Here is a 24,917-nt window from a genome sequence, read left to right as displayed (position 1 = left end):
TACCAGATTTGGAGGAAGATCAGGGAGGGGTTTGAGAGTATGACTTTGAAACACTGTGCTTAGAATTCAGACTAGATGCATTGCGGCAGCAGTGCTATCTAAACTCTCTTTGCAACTCTCACTTTTAACTGCATTTTTAATTTGGCTCATCATGCACCATGTGTTTCACGTGGGGAGTAAAATACCAAACTGATTCACTTGCAGATTTGGCTTCTGAGACTGTCTGCTCTTTAGTAAAAAGCAGTGTTATGTCAGGTTCTGAAGACAGAAGCAAAAAGAGTTTTAGATATTTTCAGACCATTTATCTCCTGAAACAAAAAGAAGTCATGTAGTAAGCAAATGAGAGAATTAGGGACATACTCCATATTCCTGTTATATCAATCATAAAACCAAGAAGGTCTAAGTCAGGTATAAGAGCACCTGGTCTCATAGTAGGCTTCTGCTCTCCGGGAGTCTTTTACATTGAACAACCACTGTATAAAGCATAGCTCAGTAGATTCTTCTTAAACTAAAGAAAAAAATTTAGGCAGGAACTAAGATTAAATAGACAAAACTTAACCAGGCTTCTTATTTAAGGATTATCAACTTGTGAAGTGAAAAAGTAGAGATATGAAGAAGCTTTAAAGATATTTGTTAGCAAAATGATGACATTTTGTGTTTCAGTGAATATAGTTGCTGTGGCTTGCTACATCGTTAAGACTGTTAATAAAACTGCTCTAAGTCATTTTCTGAGAGGAGAAAAACAATTCCTAAATTAGAAGAAATGTTGAAGTCACTCAAAAACCTTTTAATGCCTTTGACAGAGGAAAAACTGTTGTGTTTTGGTTTGTTATTCTTTGATTCAGTAAATGCAGTTTGTAAAAGAACATGAGCACGCTCCAGTTGAACCGTCAGATTTTAGTTCATGTGTTAAACAGTCTCTTCAAATGTGTGTTATAAGCATGATATAGCATCCTTAACACTATTATGTGCCTGAAGCTGAGCAGATATCCAATAAAATTGCCAGAAGTACCAGCGATTCCCTAAGGTGACTTTTCTGCCAATAGGGAGAAATGCATTAAACCCAGCCTTTCAACACTGTTCTGTGGGAAAGCACAACTGCCTTAAGGCCAGAAATACAGGCTTTACAGTCAGACTTTTTGCAGGTAAAATTAAGCTTGTAAGAAGCCATCTTCCTTTACTCTCTAAGTGCAGTAGCATAATAATTGAATGTGTAAGGCAGGGCCTCACACAAGCTTGCAGTACAGTTTCCAGTTGTCTTAAGCCTCTGTGATTTGGGTTACACTTCATTTATTGAAATGGCATCCACGATTGATTTGCATCCATCTTAAGGCATTCAATAATTCAAGCAGGGTTATTGGGCAATGCAGACTAGGCAACACGAATAGTCTGTCTGAACAAGATCCTCCTTCATCCCCTTTCTCTGTTGCTACTCTTACCCTCCTTACCGAACTCACAACCACTGTGCATGCAGTGACATGAGTAAATACACGAGTGACATGAGTTCAGCGGAAGCTGTCGCATCCCCGCAGCAGAAGGCAGCTCTTCTGCAACCCTGCCAAGGACAGAGCAAGCGGAGTGGGGGGGGAACCTCATCCCTGAGACGCCAAGTGACTTAAGGTGTCAGATCGGCACACGCTATTTCTGACCCCAGCGTGGTTTCACTGCTGCTCTGAGACAAATCTCTTTCTGTGCTGCAGCTTCTTATCTGAAATACAAGGAAGTGTTTTGTAAAGCATGGACTTTTCCCATCATTGATGTAAAATTAAAGTAAAAAAAGCTTTCTGTTCTTCTGCTGGCACCGTGTGGAAGACACATTGATGGCATCGGATAGCACAGACGCATAGTGAAGACACATTGGATAGCACAAGTAGTCTGCCCGCAGTCCAGTTCTTTAATTTTAAACACAGCAAATTAGACAATATGGCTGCCAGATGGTTTAGTATCGTCTTATACAGCTGGTTGAAAAAACAGAATTAATTTTCATACAGTTGAGAAGTTTTCTGCTACTTAAAAGTGCACTAAATTGGAAACTGCCCACTAAGTAAATTTTCTGCTAGTTCTTCTAATGGAATGGCATGCACTGCAGTCGTGTAAGCACACTTTTGGTGTGTGATCTTAATCTCGCTCCCTAAAAGCTCTGACCAAGCTAGAAGAAGAGTTAAAGCCTTGTGGTGTTTAAAAGCATAGTATCATTTGTTGCACACACTTTGTTTCCCTCCAGTGTGCCAGGGGAGAGCTTCACTACGAGCCACAGTCCTTAGTAAAGACGCCCTGCCTGGGTGACCAGGACGTGACTTTCTTGGCCTTGGTGCTTTAGAAATCTTCATCGCTGATGTGTATTTGCTTTTATTGTCATCGAACTTCTCAGAGCTCAGATGTAGTTTTTTTGCCAGACATAAGCTATCAAGAGAACAGCTTGCCTGTACGCCTATAGGGGATCTTACATCTATGTTTGCAGTATGGGAACCTGCAGCTGCCTGATTGTATTCACTCAGAGTATCTTCCACTGTGAAAGGTCCACACTGGCGTAATTACAAAAAAAAAAATTGATGCTTTCTAAATAGGGGGAATATCCTGCTCTCTGGAGTACTTCTGACATACAGATGCAGGCAGAGTTCCTATTTTGCTGGAAAGGGCAGCGACACCGACACACATAGATACGTGAAGACGTTACAGAACTGGTATCGAGGCGTGCACCAACACAGCTTTTCCGATGAGTTTTGTAAGGGCAGTGATGGGCCTCTCCTGTTTTTCAGTGCAGGCAGTGTCTGCTTTTGTCCCCATCCTCAGCTGCGCTGAAATTTTGGCTGAAGCAATGCACTGGGTGCGGGTGCCCAGGCACTTCCTGTGAGGAGCAGCGGGGGCCACCCAGTGCCGGGCATGGCCGGTTCCAGCCGGCTCCAACCGCCCCGCCACAGGGCACGGCTGGGCCCCGCAGCTGAGCTGGTGGTGCCTTGGGAAAAGCCTGGAGAAGAAAGGGTAAAACGCTGCCCGGCAGCCAGAGGTGAGAGGAAGAGTCTGATAAACAGCCCTGCAGTCACCAAAGTCAGAGAAGGAGAAGGGGAGAAGGTTCTCCAGGCACACCAGCAGAAATTCCTCCACAGCCCCTGGAGGAGACCACGCTGGAGCAGGTATCCACTCTGCAGCCCAGGGAGAGGACCACACTGGAGCCAGTGGACGTGCCCTGAAGGAGCTGCAGCCCACGGAGAGCCCACACTGGAGCAGGCTTACCCTGAAGGGCTGCAGCCTGTGGGAAGGAGCCACCCTGGAGAAGGGGGAAAGAGTGTGGAGGAAGGAGAGGCAGAGAGGAGCCGTTGTGGACTGACCACAGCCTCCGTTCCCCATCCCCTACGCTGCTCTGAGGCAGGAGGTAGAGGAGTCAGGAAAGAGAGTGAAATTGAGTGTGGAAGGAAGGGGAGCTGTGGGGAAGATGTTTTTTTTTTTCTTTCTCTTTCTTTCTCAGCATGGTACTCTATTTTATTTGGGAATAAATTAAATTAATTTTCTCCATGTCAAGTCTGTTTTGCTCATGACAGTAATTGGTAAGCGATCTCCCTGTCTTTATCTTGATCCATGAGCTTTTTTAGCTTATTTTCTCCCCCATCCTACTGAGGAGGCGGAATGAGAGAGCAGCTGGGTGGGCACCTGGCAGCTGGCCATAGTCAATCCACCATAATAATTTACAACAGAAATTGGTACACTTTAAGAGTCACTCTTGGTAAGTACAGCTACTCAGCTTGATTATTTTTACCAGTCCACATTACATAATGCATGTACATGTGCACATTACATGTGCTTATTTGCTGTGGTTTTTTTTCTCTGTGGACAAATTGTTACCTACTTGTTTCTAAAACTTGGCAGATGTACGATGACCTCAGAAGACAGGACTACAGCAACATTCAGAGAAGGTGCAGCTCACTCTCCCCCTGTTAATAAGCTGTTTTCCTCTGGCTTCTGCATATTGCTAATTCAATTTAGAAAGGGAATAGCCTCCAGACACCTCTAAGGTGAAAGAAAAAGATCAGATATTTTCAGGTGAAGTTTTAATTTCTTCCCCATCAAGGACCCAAGAAACATATAGATTTGTTTTCAGGGATCTTTTTATATTTTGTCCTATGCTGTCTTGCAGCATCAGGAAAGTTTACTACCTATGGATGTTTGCTGGGGGTTTCTGTTACTGAAAGATGCCAGCGGTTGGTTGTCGAAGGTGCACATTCACATTCTCTGAGGTTTATTGCAGCAACAAACTTCAGTTTTTCAAACTTTTCCAATAATTGATCTACAGAATTAAACAGCCTGTTATAGTTCTTCTGGTGACCTTCATTTTAGATCGAAGGATATGAAACTTGTATTAGTATCAGAGTGCAGGTTTATCAGTTGTCCTGGCCTTTTTCTCCAGTACTGCAGACTTATTATTTTTAAATACTCCAATGTCACCTTTAAGGCACAGGAGGATAACTCAGCTGTGAAAATGTCATTATTCATGAGCTGACAGTTGTTAGTTTGCTCATCTAGGGCTTCCATATCCTCCTGAAGTTAATTGGTGTTCTCTCTTTTCTCTATTTGCTTTTGTTCAGTTGTTGTTCCTTTACAAACTTCTCTTGACTCCTTTTATACATACACATAATACTCAACTCCTGAATGTAAATACTAATTATTTTTCTTTCTAAATAAGAACGACCAGAGATTCCTCCTGAACAATTAAAGAAGTCAGAATCATGCTACATCCAAGTAGAAAATATTATCTAAAATTCAATTCTATTCCAAGATCGTGTGCCACTAGGTAGGTGTAATTATTCATTGTGGATGCTACTTTCCAAGGAAAAGAGCATTCTTTGGTTTATATTCTTGAATTTATTAACAGAAATATGTTTAATACTCCAGAGAGCCTTCCTAAATTATGTGAAGTGGACAAAAAGGTTAAGCCTAATTCAGAAAACCTGAGCTCAGCTTTAGCTTTCAGTTCTTGTTGCAAAATATTGTGGCAGTCAAGGCTATCAAAAGATTAATACAGAAAGAATTTAGTTCAATGTTTTTTGTGGAAATTTTTTTGGGTTGTGAATACATTAATTTCTTTGATAACAGGCTGGAAAATTTGGTCTCAAACTTATCAGTGCAAAACCAGAGTGGTTACCTTTGAGTAAATCTTCAGATTTAGAGGACTTGCTCTAGGAGGTCTATCTTGTGTCTTAGATAAATCACATCAACGTGGTGATTTTCAAGAACTGTGACAGAAGCAATATGATTCTATTAAAGGTCAGTTTCCCAGGTTCATGCAAACAGCACTTGCTGTCGAGAATAGTTGACGTATTTCACCGCGGTGTGCTTTTCAAGGATGAGGCCTGGTTTAGTAAGTAAATTAACTCAGGGTACTTAGAATATTTTCCCCCTTTTGTATCTGCTATGGAAAAGAATTTGGTAAAATCTTCATGCTCGCTGTTGCATGCTGAACATGTGATTTTTAAAGAATGAGAATTTTTTTCCTGTCATCCCATATCTTCCTGGGACTTTCTACCAGTTCAGTGGTTATTGTATTCTCTAAGAAAATGGAAGTTTGGAACAGATTAGAGACTTTCTTAATATGCCAGCTCATGAAATTGAAAGATCAATTGAGGTCTCCATTTCCACCCAAATATAATGGCTGAGAGGAACCTACTTGGTTTCACAAACAGAATATGTAACCTTCGCTTCTTAAGCTAGAGACCACTTTTCTTTTCATGAAATTAAACCTTCAAACAGCTTTGGAATGGCAATGACTTTTTTTCCCCCTTTGTTTCTTTTCAAATTTTGATTGCAAGTCTGAATCCAATTTTTCAGAGTTTAGAGTTCAAGTGGTTTACTCTTAACAGTGAATGCTGATATGCTGACCTATTACACGGTGATGAAAATACTTTATAAATGCAAGAAAGAAATCTGTGATACATCAGGAAAATTGTCTGGAAACAGTGATCTTTACTTTCTAAACTCTACCAGATTTGCTATGCCTTCATTTTAATTGCATGTACTGATTAAGCACATACATTCCTTTTCTAAAAGGAGACACTCTGCCTTCCTACTCATAGAGTGCAACTTCTTAGTGACCAGTAAATTCTCTAACATCTATTTTCATCAGTTTTTCAGACTGAAACACAGAGGAATACTCTTTGTCAATACTCAGTGAAAAAACACGTGAATAAATGCTGTGCCTACTTATATTTTGTCATATCTTAAAATCTGTCAAGAATTACAGCAGTTAGGAACTGTCTCTGAGATTGCAAAGTTGTCTCACACTGCCATGGCAGCACAGTCAGTGCTGCATAGCATAGTGGTGATGAAATTCCTCTTGAGGAATATAAACTATAAAAGATCAAAAGATTTTTCCCACGTCTTTCTTTTATATTAAATTCCATGCTGGTTTTATTTTTGCGTATTGCCTCTTGGGATGTAATACAAAATGCTGATAGTAAGATAAAAAGATATCCATTTCCTTTTTGTTTTCTCTGTCCTATCCTATTAACAGATATTGCTCGCAACTATTTGGTGTCCTTCTGACAGAAGAACAGGAGGGAGAAAATACAACTTGCAAGTTTTTTCAGTCTGACCTCAGTAATGTAAAAAAACTGGCATTGTGGCTAGCAAAGGTTCAGATGATAAAACTTTTTGGATATGCTATAAAGTGAGTTACTGTAATCACCTGGGTCCATTCTGCATCAGTTGCTGTTGAGCAGACATGAACTGTAGATGTACCTTACAGGCCATAGTTTGCATGTCCTCTGTTATGGGCTATTAACCATCATGGGTTATTAGCTAGTAATTCCCTACATGCAGATGAATATTTATAGTAATTCTCGGTAGAAATATATTTTAAAAGGAGTGCAGGGTTGCTTTTATCCAGGATATAAAGCAAAACAGTCTTTTTAGATTTGAAAGACTATTTCATTCTGTTTAAAACACAAAACACACACAAAAAAAGAGAAAAATTCTGTCCCTCGCTTGCTGCATCTACAAAGCAGAGTATACTAGCAAACTGCAGCGAAGCTGTGAGTTGCAAACACAGCTGTTCAAGGAAAACTTAGTAGCCTGAGGGGAAAGATGGCAGAATTACTGAAGTGCTTTCACAGGGTAAATTACATTACATTTAATTTCAAGTATTTCCAGTTATTGAACAAAAGAAGAAAAATGTGGCCTGTCCTGGGCTTCCAGAGTTACTTGCATGTGCATCTATAAACATAGATGTCTGTCTATGGATTATTTGTAGCCTGGGAGACATGCCCTGGTGTGCTGGAACTGAATCTGCTCCCATTTCCCACTGTGTCCCTCTGTGCCCAGGTGCTCTGTCTGCTGTGAATTCCTATGCCTGTTCATGTAGCACTAATCTTGCTGCTTAGATAATCCCAGACACTACCCCAGCAAGGACAGACAGATTAGATGTAATACTGCTGTCAAATCAAATTATGACTTATTTATTAAATGGAAGATTTCTTCAAGGCTAGTGGTGCTAAGCATGCTATGTATGTTCTTAGAAAGGTCCCTAATAAGGAAGCGCTAAGCCTGTGTGAAAAAACAATGGGAAGATGCAAATAGAAACTGTACAGAAAAAATAATTTAAATCAACGCTTTTATGATAAATGTGCAAATTACAAATAAACTGGGTTTTCCTGCGTTGTACCCAGACATCCATCTAAGACAGGACCTTCGAAATAGCATCATTTTTTCCAAAACGTTTGCTCTTCAGTCAGTCTGTCTGGCCACCAGCTGGATAAAGATAAGCCAATTAAACACTCTTCGGATCATGCCTGGTATACAAAAATAGCCATACTCACTACCTCACTAGTCAGGTCAAAAGTACTTCTGGTCCACTTTCCTGTCTCTGGCAATAGCCAGGAGCATGTGCCTAGGGAAGGGGTACCCCTCAGTCACTCTCTCTGTTTCCAGCAGCCCGTGGCCACTCAATCAAATAACAAGTTCAATACACAGGTTTAATAGGCTTTTCCTCCATGAAATTGTCTAATTGCTTTTTGAATTCTTATTTACTTTTAAGCTCCATACCACCTTGTGGTAATCAGTTCCTCAGCATAATTACACAAACGTTCTTTTTTTTCTTTTTTAAAGAAATCTGAGTGATCCTTTCTCAAATTATTTTGCAGGACTATTTCAAAGAATTTCTGAAAGGCTGTTCGAGGTTAAAGGAAAATAAGACTTTTCAGTTCAGTGACCTGTGATTTTTATGGCCACTGTTAAGATCATTGCCTGTCACCGTAGCAAAGGGATCAGATAAAAATTTTAAATGGCACTGTCTTCCTTTGTCCTTAAAGTCCAAGCATCTTATTCCTGTTGATTGCAGAGACTGATGGTGCTAATATATAACACTGAGAGAGGCTTAGTGAAAATTTTGCTATGGGGAAAAAGCTGGGGTCCCTTGAAGTTTCTCCATAAAATAGCTGTTGATTTCTCTGTCCTGATATCGTTGTCCTCATTGTCTGTGATTTTTATGTCTCAAATGCTTCATTACATTTTTCCCCGATATTTCATAGCACCACACATAGAAAACTTGAAATTTCCTAGATACAGTTTATCAGAGCCTTTATTTTATATTGCCTTTTTGTTTATAACCCGTGTTAGTAGCCTTGAGTCATTTCCATTAGATAGGAAGGTCTAAGTGCAGGTGCCATCTGGTACAGTGCTGAGAGGCTCCAGGTGACCTGGCTTTTTTCCCCAGTCATGTTCAGAGGAAACTAAGTACGTGGTATATATTTGATACAGCTACTACTCAGGCATTAGGTTTCTGTGTACTACTGTTGATGCTGGATTTAAGTCTTTGGAATTAAATTCAGCTGCTTCTTTCCAGGCCTCACATTTCTTTTATGGCAGAATTTTTTTTTTTCATCCTTTCTTGAAGTGCCTTACATTGTCAAAGTCCTGTTGGTGTCTCTGCTATGTGTTTCTTTTCCTCTTCTAGGTGCTTTCCCTCCCCTTTATATTACGTTGTGTGCAGACATACAATGCCAGTTCTTCACTGCTTCTGCATTCTCCCTCATTCTACCTCCGGACTTTGCTTGTAGGGTCATACATGTGAAGAAATATAATCCCCAGCTAACCTGGATGTGCAAAATTGTGCTTTAAGTAGAGAAGTATCTTTTCCTCAGAGTGAAAGCAAGGATAGTATTAAATTGCTAAAAAGAACAGTGTTGCCAGCATAGCCTTTCTAATCTGCATGTACTTCAACACTATAATCCCCCAGTAAAGCTGTCCCAACAGGAATGGGGCCTACAAGAACTCCTTTAAAAGCAATCTCTTCTCCTACTTGTACTTAACTCCATCTTCCATGTTTCCATTTTATTCTGGGCTATTGCACTGATGCTTCAAGTCTTCGGGGTGTTCTCTCAATTCTTTTTTTAATTATGACCTTTGCTGATAAACGTCATGTTTGTTCATATGCTTATTTTGTCAAATGCTGCAGTGTAAAATTTTAGTTTTTTTCAAATTCTTCAAATACATGATTTAGAACAGCTTGATGATTATCTTGAAAGGTTACTTAAATGAAATGCAGATTTCCCTGGCATTTTAACTTTGTCTTCTGTAAGGACAATCACAACAGAGTTATATTCTTCCATGCCATATGAAAGAAATACATGTGTTTTCAAGGACAGAGATGGCTTAGTCTTTGATGCTCACGTTTATGCTGTCACATTTTTTCAGAAGCACATTTGAAAATGAAAATGTACAAAAAAAATATTGTAGACTCCTGTATTTATGAAAAAATAAATTGTCTATGGCTTCTGAAAGTTGAAACCTTTCATTTTTTCCTTTGAACATTTCTGTTATTTCCGGAAAAAAAAAGAAAAGAAGTCTGAGTAACACTTGAGTTTTAAAACACTTCCTTTTTTTGTCGAACAAGAAATTTGGTAGGTATACACTTGGAAAATTCTGTGTTGGCATTTCCAGTTACTAGCTATTGAAAATTTAGATTTGATGAACAAAGATAAAAGACTGAATATTGTTACTTCAAGCTACTTTTGCTTACAGTTCTTGGTTATTATAAATACAGCGTTCTTTGTCTACTAGTGATGTTTCGAAATGGACTATTTCCAAATACCACTTCACATGTTTCAGATTTATTCTGCTTTTATTCAGTATTTTACATAGGCAATTCCTGCTGCTTCTCAGTAGTGAAGGTTTTGATCCTGTAACTGACAGCATGTTAGCGGACAAGTGTTGCTCTGGGGAGACTGTTGAAAGAGGTGCAAGGAAAGACTAGAGATTAGAAAAATCACCTTTTAATGATAGCCACAGCATATGTCACTACTGAAGTCCTCCAGGCATTCAGGTGCGCCTTTTTCTTCTGCTCTTCCTCCTCAGCAGCATCGCCCTGACCAGCTGATGACTCTGTTTTGTGCAATGTAGGTATAAATATGTGCTGAAAGCCTGCTCCAGTCACAGCCCAGCTCCTTCCAGCACTGTCACCTTTTGCAGTGAAGGCTCGTACTTATTTCTGAGAAATATTTTGCAAATCTGATCTTACATGATTAGTGTGTCCCAGATCTTTATTTGCCTAAAGAATTAAACAGAGCTCAAAATACTGGATGACCACAGGAGCCTGCATGCTGTGACATACAGCCTGCCCTAAACCTTCACCCAGACTGCGTTCTGCTCTGCAGAGTGAAGTAGAATTGCTGCTCAGGTAGTGCTCACCTTTCCTCTTGTGAGACACCACCAGAGTGCCATTGGTGAGACAACACCTATACGGTAGGCTAAAGTGTAACAATTATATTTTTAACATTCCAGCAGTTTAGTCTCTAACTACTGCGTGCCATACTACATGCTGTAAGGATAAATACTGTAAAACTGTAAACTGCTATGTACCACTATACAAAACACGTTATGATATTACGCTACGAGTTTCCACAATTTATATCGGGAAAAGAAGGTCCTGCACACCCTCTACTGCTGGCCACCCTTTTCCATCCCCACTTAATCTGTTCTCTTGTACAACCCAGTGTTTTGTGAGACCAGGCAATGCAAAATTTGAATAGTGTTGTCTAACTATATTTATTAGTATTCAATTTTGTTACAAGCTTTTGCCTGGATCTGTTCTTACAGTTGTTCCCAAGTGCAAGCACAAACACTCCTGCTGGCCTAAGGGAAGGGAAGGCATGGGATTGAATGAGCAGTGGCAGTGAGGGAACAGATTTTAGGATAACATTGGCTTACACAAGACTCAGGTGCTTGTAGAACTGCTGTCTAAAGACAATGGCAAGTTTTTTGTGCTTAGTGTGCAGCTGCTTTCAGCTTTTTCGGGTTATCCAAGTCAAATCATGTTGCGGTTTTGGCCTATAAGGTAGGATTTGGACCACGGTATATACAGAAGTAATAAAAATGAAAAGTCAGTTGCTACAAGGCAGCTGCATAAAAGGTATCCAAGTATTAAAATGAGGCTGAAGGTTTAGTTAAAACTTTGTGAATTATTAAAACAAAGGTTTAGGAACTAGTCTCAAAGTCCCTGCGTGTTTCTTATTCAATATTCATCCAGTTTACATAGCTTTAGCACCACAGATGCCAACGCAAGATGAGAACCAGCGTAATCGGTCCTCACGCCCTGCAGAGGCTCTGCAAACTGACTGTGCACAAAGACTGTAAGCAGCTGATAAAACCATGGTGCACTAAGACTGGGCACCAGTAATCTTGCTAGGGTGCTATATTTACTCAGTCTATATTGGCAGTAATCTGTAAGAGGTTTAAAGCGGCTCTCAGAGGAAGAGTTGGTTTGAATGATCACTGTTGGGAAGCGAGAATGAACATTTGGATGAATAAATACTGAAAAAGGTTACCTGGTATGTTTGATGCTATGGGTGCTGCTGGATCAGCGGATGACATTAATGCTATGGAAATTCACCATTGGTACACAAAATTTATGAAGGAGTGTCCATCTGGACAACTTTGTCTGCATGAATTTAAACACGTCCTGGATCTACATGGACTTACTCCAGAAGCTAACAGCTATGTTGAACAAGTATTTCACACGTTTGACATGAATAAGGTAAGAATTCATTCGTAACTTCCTGGCTTTCTTACGGCTACATCATTTGATGCATTCAGCGACATGTCTCAGAGTGCTGGCAATGCTGCCTATTCAGAGGTAATGGGAGTGATTCAGAGGTGATTCAATAGAACACTCTGGGCAAATAAACGTGAGTGGCAGGCAAACGGTTTGAATGCTCTGTTCCCAGTATGTTGTGCCATTTTGAAAATTGCATACAGTCATTCTAATACATGTTGAATAGCTTCTCATCTTTGAAACCCGGATTTTTATTATTACTTTCACCGTGTGTTAATAATTGGAAGTTTTATTTATATAACTCTGCTTGAAAAATCTATTTTAAAGCAGCAAGTGTTTGGCTGGATCCTTAGGTATTAATGCTTTAAGAATATGCAACATAGGCACAATATGATTCCTTCTGTTGCCAAATAAAATATTGCTGGATTCATTCCAAGCATCTTGTATGGCTTAGTTTGGTATCAATCAATCCCCCTTTTCCAAAGACACATCTATCTGCTTTTGATCCATTATTCCAAATTTACTGCTTAGCATCCTAGGTCATCCCAAAGGCGTCCAGGAGCTGTTAGTTGCATTGCTGTCTTGCGTTCTTCCAACACGGTGTTCATACGGGCTCCTTCTAGGCATGAGACCCATCCAGAAGACTCTGCCTTGTTATTTTCCCCTTAAACCAAAATAACACGTTTTATCAAATCCTACAAAAAAAGTGGAGAGTCATCTGTAATTCTTATAAAAGTGTTTATCCTCGACTGAAATAAGGTTTAGGCTGAATTGTCAATACTACACAATCAAAGTCTGCTTCTAGCTAATAGAACAGATGGGCCCATCATGGTATAAAAAATTTTAAAAGAAAAAAAGAAAAAGCATTAGTGTTCTCTACCCACGCCATTGATCTCAATGAATTCAGAAATGTAATGAAACGTTATTAGATTTCATGAATGTCTTTAGTGGCAGGTTAAAACTGGTCTAAATTGTAGCCAGAACTACTCCAGACAGTTTCAATTTCCAGAAATGGCCTTTCTATTCTTTATTATGAAATTGATTATATTTGTTTCAGAAAATATTGAGACTATAAGGTACCTTGTGTGTTTTTACATCCAACCTCTAATTTCTTGTATGGTGCCCAGTAGGCTAAGGATTCCCAGAGTCAGTACCTTTGCTAAACCATTTTCTTGTTATGCCTATTTCCACCCCCACCCCCAATTCAGCTTCCTTTTTTGGTATTCTGCAATTCTTTCTTACATAATCTTCAAGTACTGTTCCTATAAAATTAGGCTCATTGCATGCTTTTTTTCTCCCCTCCTGCCCCCCCTGCCAATTACCAGATGGTTAAATGTACTGGAATTTGATTAAGTAGCATCACCTAACTCAATGAATGTGCTAATTACAGATGATGAACAAACTTTTAGTCTGTAAACATGGAATCTAACTGGCAGAAATTGTCAATTTAGTGTGTTCTTTTCAATTAATAAATCGATGCATTATGTTCCCCAGTAAAGCTTTAATCAATGCTAACTTTCTTGGGTAACACGCATGGACAGTGTCTGAGCTCATCTAAGAGCTTTTTCATTTTAGCTTTAATCTGTGCTGCCCTTGACATTTCAGTGTTCTTGAAAAATATTTGGAAATATTTCCAAAATTAATTTTAGACAAATACTTTCAAAGCGACTAGTGACTTGAGGATGTTTCAGAAAATCAAGCCTGCAGCTGGTTTTAGTTACTCCTCAGAAGACTGGAATGTGAAATAAATACTTCCTGCAAATCAGGCTACTGTCAAGATGACAGCATACCAGTGCAGGACAAACCACAGGCATAGGGAAATCATTTGCCATGAGATAGGTGAGGGTGTGGAGAGGGAAGAAAAAAGTACCTTTCAAATACTTTTGCGCCAACAGAAACATCTAGGAGAACTTGCCACTACTGCTGATACTGGTCTATATATTTGAAAATATCTATTGTCCTCAGTAAATGGTGCATCCAGTACAGGTGGAAAGTGCAGAATAAATTAGAGACAAACTTTCAGGGCACGGTTGCTCTTTACCACCTAACTCCATTCAGCTGTTGCTACTATTTGTAGTTTTTTTAATACTACATGTCATCAAACTGTAACAATTTCTTCACTTGTTTATATTACTTATAGTATTGAAAATGTGCATATAGGTGCTGTATTGAGAACGTGCATATAGATGCTGGCATTTGCTTTTTACGTACTTCATGCGTTACAAGCCAACATGTTACAGTTGTGAAGAATACTTTCTATGTCTAGGTTATTTAGAGTACCTTTCTGGAAGGAAAAAAATATTTTGCAGAAGTAGCTAGTCACTCCGTATGAAGGCAAGCCTTTGGTGAACCTCGAACCTGTCTAAACAGGGAAAGAGCTCTAAACAAAAAAAAGTAAGGAGCTTTGGGGTTTTTTTGGTTTGGTTGGTTGGGTTTGGGGGGGGGGTTTGCAGGTGGTGTCTTTTTGGGTTTCGTTGGTTTTTACAAGTTACTAATCACAGGGCCTCCCTCTCAGTACAAATAACTTAAGCTGCTTCCTCAGTGCTAAGTTATCTGGTGAATATTAAGATGTATGCCTTAAACATCAGAGTTGAAGTGTTACATAGTCCTATCCATCAATCTCTGATCCCCTTGTCCTGTTGTCCCATAATTTTTTAATCAATTAGCATATTTCAATGAAATTTCAAAGATCAGGCGTTTCAGCTAATTAGTTTCTGAAGTTTTCAGAAAAATTGGCAGCTGGTAGCAGGGACACACCCAGGATGAATGCCCCACTCGTGCGGAATTCAGCTTTTATTCATTGTTTAAGGCAACAGCTGGCTGGCAAAATAATCAGGCACTTGTTTCCTTTTGCCTGGTGAGGATACAGGGTGGAGCTGGGGTACTAGGGTGTGGAGATCTAGGAGACAAAAGATGGAGTCTGTACAAATCTAGGGGTTTGTTTTGCTGTTCCCAGCAGAGCTTGTTTAATTAATGTTCCATGTTAGACAGAAAAAGATGTTACAATGTTTTATCTGTTTGGAAGTCTTCCCCCCCATTTTAATGAAATTAAACAACAATTTGGCCTTTAGGGCTTCATAAAATCCACTCTAAAACTGCTTATGCTAGGCTTACAACTTCATTATTTAATAATGAGCTCCAGCTAAACATCTGATATTCATTTCCAGTTCTGCACGATGTTTTAACAATCCTCTATTAGCTACTGTAATCTGAGGCATAGATTTCATTGTATATTTTCTTAATTGAGCTGTTGCAGCAATAGACCCAGGAAAAATTATTTAGAAGGCAGGACTGGAATGGCACATTCAGAATATTCATGTACCTGAGACTGTATAGTTTGTATCCTTTGGCAGCTGGAAATAATACGAAGAATGTGGCATCTGCTTCCAGACAAAAAAGCTGTCAAGTTTTTCTTTTTGTCCAATCTACTTGTATAATTTAATTTCTGGAAAGGTTTAAACACTTAGAGAAATGAATCAACTGAACTAGAATGTTTTATCTGAATGTTTTACTTTTTTTCCTTTTTAATAATAATAAAAAAATCTATTTTTGATGAAAAGGTAACAGTATAACTACACAATTCAGATACAACACGTAGCATCTAGTTAAGCTGTCACTCAGTTTTATGTTTCGCTTGCCTTGAATTAAGTGTTGTGAGAGCCTCACTGAAAAGCCTGTGGCAAATGAGGACCAGGACCTCTCAAGCCCCATGACAGGATTCCACAAGCTTCCCTTTTGGGATTCGCACTGCGTCTGTTTAGTTCGATATGCTGTGTATATTAATCTGTTGTACTATATGTTTCCTGTGAAGTCATGCTATGGGGCTTCAGGCTGGTTTAGGGAACCAATCTACATAAGAAGAAGAAGGAGCTGTTGGCATGCTGGCTTGCCAAGAGTAACACATATGGGATTTTTATGGCTTGGCATGGGCTTTCTCAGGAACAGTATCCTTACACTGCTCTTGATCATTCTAACTATATTGGCACTTCTCTAATAAGAGCGTGACTTATGCGTTGTACAATCAATCAAAATGCATTTGTCTGCTGGATTCTGGTCTTAATACAGAAATCCAGCTCAAGACACCTTTTCACGCTTAGCAGAGCAGAAGGATCTTATTTCAAGATGACTCAGCTCTTCGCAGGTTAGATGAACCAAGTCTCTTCACCCTCCCTTACACTTCAGTGGAATAACAACCTAACTCATTTGGTCAGCAGAAACTATTTAACTCTTTCTTAACAGAATAAGCAGATATCATGTTTTTGTGAAAGAAACTACACATAAATCAAGGTTTTGAAGTGTCATAACATCTTGCCCACTGCAATGCAATTATATTTTGAAGTTGAAAATTGCAGGGTTAGTTTTCTCTTTTTTTATTTTTCTGAAGTCTATATGATTTTTTTTCCTTCTGTTAGAGGATCAGATTTTGTCTACTGCCATGATGGTAAAAATCACTGCTAGATTTTTTATGTTACTGGATGAAGAAAAAAAATGGGGATCTAATCTCTTGCAGCATGTATTTGGCATTTAGGAAGTGAGATTTCAAGGAAATAGCAGACTTGGGTGTGCTGCAAGCTTCTCCCTGAACCTGAAATTGCTGAAGGTGCCTCTGTCAGTTTCCAGTTTCTGTGATACTGAAAATGCCATGCTTTAAATATTCAAATATCTATCACTGTATTATCTGAAAACCTGTCACTGAGACTGTGTGAACAGAACGTGTGTGTTAAGTGGATTATGCAAATAAAGCAATATGATTACTCTTTAGTGCCTCCCCACGCTCTTACTGTTTCAGAATTATATAAATAAGGACACGTTCCTAGTTCTTTTTACCTTAAGATTATATGAAAAGTATTTATCGCATGCTCGGTTTAGCTGGGATGTTAAGTCAAAGTATGTACTTGTGATTGGAGAGTCATGAGTCTGCCTTCAGTTAAAAAGTTCCCTCCCTGAATTTCATTAGCTCTGATTTTATAGCCTTTCTTCAAGTTCTGGTGTGTGAATTTCACCTGGGTTTGTATTTAAATAACCTGATGTTTCCCATGAGAGATTATGAGAACGTTTGTTTTCAATGCTACTGTTATATAAACAGACTATATGGTATCATGTAACCTTCCTTCAGCTGGGTGAACGCTTACTGGCATGCACTAGAGTCACCGTACACATCATTAGTATTTTGCAGGATTTATGATTCTCCATTTTCCAAGGGGCTGAAAGCAAGGCCCTCCAAACAAAGCACAGCAACACCATGTCACAGTTTGGGAAGCATTCAAAGTCATATTATCAAGCACATTTTTAGTGCAAAGCATTGCAAGTTTATCGAGAGTACCAAGGCTGCAAACCTGATAGAGGATCTTGCGCAGCGTGAGCACAAATTCCACATTTTGTCTTCAAGAGAGCCCCTGCAGAAGCAGGTGGAGCCTTGGGAATGCGTCGAGGTGTTGAGGTAGCTCTGGTCACAGAGAAGCACCCAGCTATTGATAAGCCTGCTGCATTCAAACAGGTCACAAAGGAAGATCCCACAGAGTTTCTGTTGTTGCCTAATCCAGATCTGCAGGGATACTGAAGAGGTTTATGGTAGTTTTACAGCTCCTGGTTTGTTGGCAAATTCTAGCTGGAGGTGAGCCAGGGAACATAAGAGCATTGCGCAAAGGAAAACAGCGCGGCATGGATGGAGAGGAAGGGTGGATGGTGCTATGGGTGCCGGGGAATCAGCTGATGATTTTGCTGCAATACAAAACAGTCGATGGTACCAGAAGTTTATGAACCATTGCCCCTCTGGGCAACTTACTCTCTATGAGCTTAAGACAATACTGGGTTTATGTGATGTGAACCCTCAGGCAAGTATGTTGAGCAGGTGTTTCACATCTTTGACATGAATCAGGTAAGAAACGTTCTTGGACTATTTTTGTCATGAGATGTATGCGTTAGCATGAACAGCAGAGGACTTTGGCCTAGTGATGTCAAATAAGAAGCGTTAGGTAACCAGGAGTTGGGTTTTTTCTCATTATTTTCCAGCAGCTGTGTAGCATTACTTAAACTGAGAAAACTGGATTTGTTGGACTCTCTTTAATATCATTTAGGTTATTTAAGCGAAAAGCTCTTTAAAAATCTACTAAACAAGATCGATTCCTTGTGGGTAGGACTGGGCAAGAGTCTAAAACCCTCACGTTCCCCTTTTTCACTACTGGAATGTTGGGTGAATATTTCTGTCTTCACTCTCCTTTTTAAAAATTATTTTCCCCAACATTTCCAAAGCAAAGTCTCCTCAGATCTGTTGAGCTGCATTTTCAGACAGTCACAATGAATCTTTTTTTTTTTCTCTTTATTACCACCATTTTCATTCTTATTTAGAAAGTTTGTAAAAGAGTTTTCCTTCCCTAACCACCCCTTGAAAAAAAGGAACTTTTAAAGTTGAGCAGTGGAAGGAAGTAGACTTGAATTATCGCATAGATCACAAATAAGAAGACCGTGTTACTACTTTTAAAAGATAAATGGAGAGAATCAAAAAATGCAGTGGAAAAAGTACAGTCAAAACCAGGAATAGGCAGAAATAAGATAAGTAGATACCAGCCTTCCAGGAGGGGGGAAGACATAAGTGAAATGTAAACCAAACAAACAAAAAACCAAATTAATGAAATTAAGGCACAAGTATAAAAAGATGGAAATAAATCTTCAAGGACCAGAAGGAGGAAATAGTGTCTCATCCCTTCTTCATACGTTAATTGAAACCCTTGTGAAAGTGAAATGCAAGCTGTGGAGAAGAAGTGTTGAAAAGCTAGTTAAAATCTTAGCAAGAGATTAATTTTCCATCAGAAACAGAGCAGATCCTTGGACAAAAACAACATACGGGAATAAACGTGGTAGTTTGCCCAGCTGCAGCAAGAGGGACAAGAAGACGCTGGCAATGTCAGCCACAAGATCCAGCCCCTTGGGGTGTCTCTCCCCAGGGTTTGCCTCTCCCACTGACCCAGAAAAGCACTCGGACAGGGATTGCTAGACGGAAATGCGCCGTGCTCTTTGGCGGCAGCAGGAGCAGCAGCAGCAGCAGCAGCAGCAGGAGCAGCAGGAGCAGCAGCAGCAGCAGCAGCAGCAGCAGCAGCAGCAGCAGCAGCAAGCCCTTCCTTGCCTTGCTAACCGGAGCCGCTAGGAGATGCAAGTTGCTCAGTGTCTGCTAGAATTGGGAAAGGCTTCAGACACCAAGAAGAACATCTCCAATCAAAACAACGGTACCTAATTAGGGAAGACAGCCTCTCCTTTTAATTAAATGTTTACTGATGTCTCTATTGGCTCAGTTTTCCCTCTTCCAAAATGCTTAACTCAGTGGATTTTGTAGCTGGTGGGAAAAAAAGAAGGGGGGGGGGGGGGGGGAGAAAAAAGGATGCTTTACTATCCAAAGTTCTTTCAAATAGCTGTGCTGTGTAGGCAGATAAAAACAGGAAGCTGGGATTTAGAATTGTTTCAGGATCTATATGTAACATTATTAACCGGAAAAATCCAAGTTGCCTAAGTTGAAATCCTTCATGAAAACAGCCTGTGGCATCAAAACGTCATTGGGGTGGAGGTCAGTTCAGAGATATTAACCCTTAACACAAAGATTATGGAGACTTTTGAAACAATAATTTATTAACTTAAATTACTTTTTATAAATTTATTCTAATGGTAGCTACAGATGGTTGAAAACCAAGTATTTAAAAAAATTTCACAATTATTTCAGGGGGTTCCCCTCCGTCCCTTCCTCCCCAGATTATCAGCATGCAAAAGTTCAGGGGTTTCTTTTCTTTCTCCCAGCTGGAGTCAGACCATTTCATTGGCCTCTCAGATTTTCCCAGCATAAGAGGACTCTTTTGCTTCATTTTGAGTAAGACCACTTAAAAGTAACAACAGTCGTTGCACTGCCTCTCTGTCCTAGTTGTTGGTCCTGCTTCCAGTTTCCTGATGCCCACAAGGCAAGGCGCAGCTCAAGCTGCGTGCCAACACCAAGTTCAGGAAAATCACTGAATTTGCAATAGCTACAAAAAAGAAAGTATTCCCGATTTCTCCTCTTGACAAAGGAGGATGCATCTCTTTGGCAACTAGAAACCTTGATGAAAATAACAGCTTCAGGAGTGGGCACCCATTGTGCTAAGTCTTTAACTCCAAATGGAAAACATAAAGTCGGTATCTCAGAGCACTTCCCATAATCATTAAAATGAAAACAACTGAAATACAAATGGTTCTGTGGGAAGTGTAAGACTTGTTATTTCATTACGCATGGTCTGCTGGTTATTTATAGATATCGGTGCACTGTAGCATGTGTGGCTAAAAACACCCACAAAATCACATCTGTAAGTGGTTAGTGTAATGGCAAAAATAGCCCAGGCTAGACTGCGCACAACTAAGATAAGCACAATTGCTTATCTCATCACCAGGACATATGTCACTGTGCTACACTCATAATCTCCTTGTCAGAAGTAATGAAGCACTAGTACAAAATGGAATCAGACATAATAGGTTTCTACAGATGTAGTTTTAAATGGTCACTGCCTTCTGTTTCTCTTTTAAATTCATACACAAGCCCAACAAGTTTATTGCTTGCAGAAACATAATAGCAGGCATACAAGGAATGTAATTGTGAGTGAACAAAGTTGTGCCAGTGCTTGATCAGTGTTTTCAATGAGAGAATAATTAAGCGATTGTACGTATACTCCCATGCACTTTGCTGTGCATGCTGTGATTAAAACGCCATAGAACGCAGCGATGATCTCTTTTCCTCATCCCCATGCTTGACTTTTAGCAGGAATTTGGTGAGTCCTCTCCTCTCAGGCAGAGATTGGAGGTTGTGTCCTGCTAGAAACTTGCCTCATTGGGGCAAAAGCTTTCTGGCTTATGAAGGAGAGGAAAACAATCCTTAAAAGCAAGCTACCACTTTGGTGAAGACACAGGAGGAGGAAAGCAGAATTTAGAAGTTAAACACTCATTCAAATACTTAGAAAAGTGTAGGGTGGGCTATAGGGACAAGATGGGACTTTAAAACCTCCATGGGGTAAATTTTCTGACCAGGATAGGCCATTCCAGCTCTTCATGTAGGATAACCTCCTTTCTTTACAATTTTGTATCCTGTGCAGATGACTCTCATTTGGGCAGCCTAGGTAGTCCTTCTGAAAACACCTCACCCAGGTCTGCTTGAGCTGGGAGGTAGGTTACATTGGTCTTAAGAGAGAGAAATGGACTCTGAAGCTGGCTGGAGATGAGGAGTAGCCATGTGCATGTGGGGAGCTGGCAGCAGTGTTAGAGGGAGACGGCAGGACAGGGGGAAGGACACCGTGCTTCTAACTCAGCTGGCTAGGCAGGGACATGGGGATGCCTGCAGTGGTGCCTTCTGTGGTCCTGCTCACGTAGCTCCGCTCTTCAACCGAAATGAGCAGTGGCAGATGTCTCCGTGCCCTCAGCACCGGTAGGACCCAGCATCTGATAGTGTGGAGCGCAGGGAAGGAAGGGAATAGGAGAGAGATGGGGTAAAGTCTGGAAGCACGAAGTGAGTCACACAGGAGAGAGAAATGGCATTTTTCAGAGCAAACAGCAGGCAGAAAATGCTGGGGAAAGAAAAAGGGAATGGGGCTGGAGTGAGCCAGAGTTGATTAAAAAATCAAGAGGAAAAGACAAAAAGTTAATTGGCAAAGATGACACGGCTTTTAGATTAAAAAAAAAATAATCTGTAGATAAGCTTTTTATTCAAATGCTTTTAAAACCCAGCATTTGCCACTTCAAGCGCTAGCAGTTGTCTTTTTTGTCTTGCACTTCAAACAGGTAGCACTCAGTTGAATCTATCAGAGTGGAAAGATGTGTGACCTCCTTGTTTCACAACACAGGGATTTAGTATCTGTATCTGCTGCCCGCAGCCAAGTTACTGCCACTTTTGTGATATCCCAGAGAAAGAGAATGTCATCTTTACTATTTTATTTTTCTGTCATTTTTTATAGCAAGGTAGTTCCTGATCACCCTGCTGTGAAGTGGTTTGTTTGTTCGTTTGTTTTTAAAACAAAAAGAGCAACTGCTATTTTCAAACTCTGTCAAAAAATGACCTCTTTTTCACTTTTAAAGAAATCTAAATGATACCATCCTTTCAAAAACTGATGGGATTTTTATATCATTTTCAGAGCAGGATTAATGAATCTGATTTCCGCCCCCCCCCCCCCCCCCCCCATGTTTCCCTACAGAGACAGTTTTGCTTTACCTGCAGCGTGCATTTTCTGTGTGCCCCGTGTTTTTGCAGTTTAGCAACAGTCTGTCCTTGAACCAGCAATCTTCTTTATTACAGGACTGTCATCTTCAGTGCGAGTACATAGTCCCACTGTTGCCTGTTTGTACCTTTTTCTTAATTCCCAGGGTATTGTACAGACTCCAGGAAGCTTCTTGGCATTTCTAATGTAGATCTCAATAGATACTGTAATTTTATCTTCATCTTTTAGTATTGGTTCAGTTTGCTACAGATAGCTCATTTGGAATTGCTTCACTGGGCTTCCTATATACAAACTAGTGTCTATACCCATTGTTTCAGAGTTCTTCAAAATGGCTTTGCTATATTGATCTCATCAGTTCAGCTCCACATTGTTATGAATTTTTCTATTTTTATTTATAAAAGTAGAAATGTTCCATTGTCTTTGGCTTCAGGAAAAGGTGATTTCTGTAGAATTTCTACTATCTCAGCACATGCTTTGTTTGTGAGTTCATTAAGTGCTGTCAAACTATGCAACGGGTTATAAATTTTAGCCTTTTTGTGCTCCATAAAACTTATCTTCCTTTTTTTGCTAGGTGTAGTATCAGCTATTATGTACTATTCCAATCCCCTAGGAGTGAGGGATGCTGTGAGAGAACAGTATAAATCAGATCACTTTTTCCCCAGGCATTTTTGCTGTCTTTTGCAGGTATTTTTGTTATTGTTATTAAACAAAAGGGATCCTGAACACAGGTATTGCATTAAAGTTAGAACGATTTTAAAGTAACATACTCTTGTAAGTTTTTTACCAGAATGTATGCAATCAGCCAAAAATCTGACTTCTAAGGCCCCATCTTAAAGTCAGTGCAGTGGTCTCTCACGTGCCTCAGTCACCATGGGTGCGCTTCCCCAAGACTTGCTATTTGGAAGCAAGTAGCAGCAGTGTGGTTTTCAGTGGGAGAAGATAGGAGGGAGGAGAGAGGGATCAGTAGACGTGAGCAGCTCCCAAGTTCCCTCTGCCAAAGCAGGATCCTGGGAACAGCATTTGCACAAGGTCATGTGAAGAGACGCGAGATGTCATTTTTCCAAGTGGAAGAGATAAAAGAGGAAGGATGACTAGCACTGATGGGCAGTTCCTACCTGATCATATCATGTAGAGTTTGCAGCCTGCTCAAGTCATGTTCCTGGCGCCTTGTCTTTCTCTGGTGTTTGACACAATGACTGGTCACCGCTTTGAGAGTAAGACATGATGGCTGAAGAAGAAAATTCAGAATTTTTATCAAACTGTACATACCCGAGAGGTATGTCTGCTTATTTCCTTTGACTTCCCTTGTCCTCGCTTTCTCCTCACTCACCCCACTGCTCCAGCCACCACTTGCCTGCAGATGAGATGCTCGCACGAGATGTGTCCCCACTCTCCTTTAGTCACTGGGATCATGCAGCAGCTCTAGGGCTCAGAGATGGTCTCTGGGGGAAAGGCAACACACCAACCACCCAGTCTGTTGTATGTGCTTTGCGTGCTGAACCAGTTTTGGCTAAACTGATGGCAATGTCTGTATCTTCCTGTTTACCCTTCAAAACTTCATGGGCACTTGAGGAGTGTTCAAGTCTTCTTACTCATATGCCACATCTGGAAGTATATGATATTAATCTTCATGATATCCTTGTGGAGAAAGCTGTAGCATAGCCTGTTAAAAGTATGGGAGTCCTTCTCAAAAATTGACCTGATCCTATAAGATATGGATTGCACTCTGGCTTACGGTTGGGCTGGAGGGAGGCTGCCATTTTTCATGAGGCATTTGGCACCTCGCAGGTCTATGCTCTTTAACTCCACTGGGCGATTGTAAATGAAAAGGATAAGGGAGTGGGAGTGTCTTGGTCCTGCATCTCTAACATCCTCCAGTTTTACACTGGTATTTATAGGTCCAAATTGGTCTGTGCTATAGTAATGCTCCTGAGCCGCTCATCTCCTTGTATAGAAGCTAATCAGTACAGAAGCATTATTGATACTTAACCCCTTCCCTGACCTTACAGAGGAAGAAGAAATTCAGCACCTGAAAGCTATGCAATAAAAAGCAGGACTACAGCACTGACCAACAGCAAGGAAACTTGCTTTAATTCACTTAACAGACCGAGTTGATTCTTGTTAAAGAAGTTACTGTAAAAGATTTCTCTTCCGCTCAGGTTCTGTCACAAAACTGTGTGTTTTATCTGGGGACACGTGCCAAGAGGAGGAACATAGAGTGCAATTGCACACAAATAGAAGATACCACGCAGCATATTCATGATAAGAAGTGCCTCAAAGAGGAGTATAAAGGGCACTGTCTTTAGAAAGGGTTAATGCAGCTACAACAGAGAGAATGTAATAATGGGCATGTCTGTTTGTCCTCTCAATCTTTTCCATCCTTATTTACAGCATAAATTGTAGCTGTTCCTTACAGTCAATCCAGGATTAGAATTTTAGGTGTTGATAACAGTTTTCATATAATTCAAAGTCAACCACTTTGAGGATGTCCTCATTTATCTTTTTCTAATATGCATGTCTGTAGTCAGTGGGAGCGTCTGGATTTTCCTGAACTGTAATCTGGGCGTGGCTCTCCTTAGCCACATTCTGAAATCCCATCTAGTTTAGAACCGAGCATTAAAGGTAATCTCACATGAGTATAGATAGTCACTAAATAAAAATAG

The 24,917-nt window shown here is 40.2% G+C and overlaps 1 protein-coding gene across 7 annotated transcripts in view; it reads left to right on the top strand.

Annotated features, from left to right (window-relative positions):
• Nucleotides 1-24,917, top strand: part of GUCA1C (guanylate cyclase activator 1C) — a 134,807-nt gene that overhangs the window by 84,864 nt on the left and 25,026 nt on the right. For 2 of the 7 annotated variants that reach the window (XR_012837876.1, XR_012837875.1), the window contains exon 7: nt 3,865-7,305. The exons of 1 other annotated variant lie outside the window; for it this stretch is intronic. Coding sequence is in view for 1 of the 6 variants with exons in the window: in XM_075767657.1 (XP_075623772.1) it covers nt 11,816-12,019 (204 nt within the window). In the remaining 5 variants the exon portion in view is untranslated. Of the gene's footprint in view, nt 1-3,107; nt 3,405-3,864; nt 7,306-11,647; nt 12,020-24,917 lie in introns of those variants that run through there. 4 more of the 7 variants (XR_012837882.1, XR_012837879.1, XR_012837885.1 and 1 more) reach the window with 4 other exon arrangements.

This window comes from Balearica regulorum, chromosome 1 (assembly GCF_011004875.1).
Source record: "Balearica regulorum gibbericeps isolate bBalReg1 chromosome 1, bBalReg1.pri, whole genome shotgun sequence".
Classification (NCBI taxonomy): Eukaryota; Metazoa; Chordata; class Aves; order Gruiformes; family Gruidae; genus Balearica; species Balearica regulorum.
This window is presented reverse-complemented; position numbering and strand designations above follow the sequence as displayed.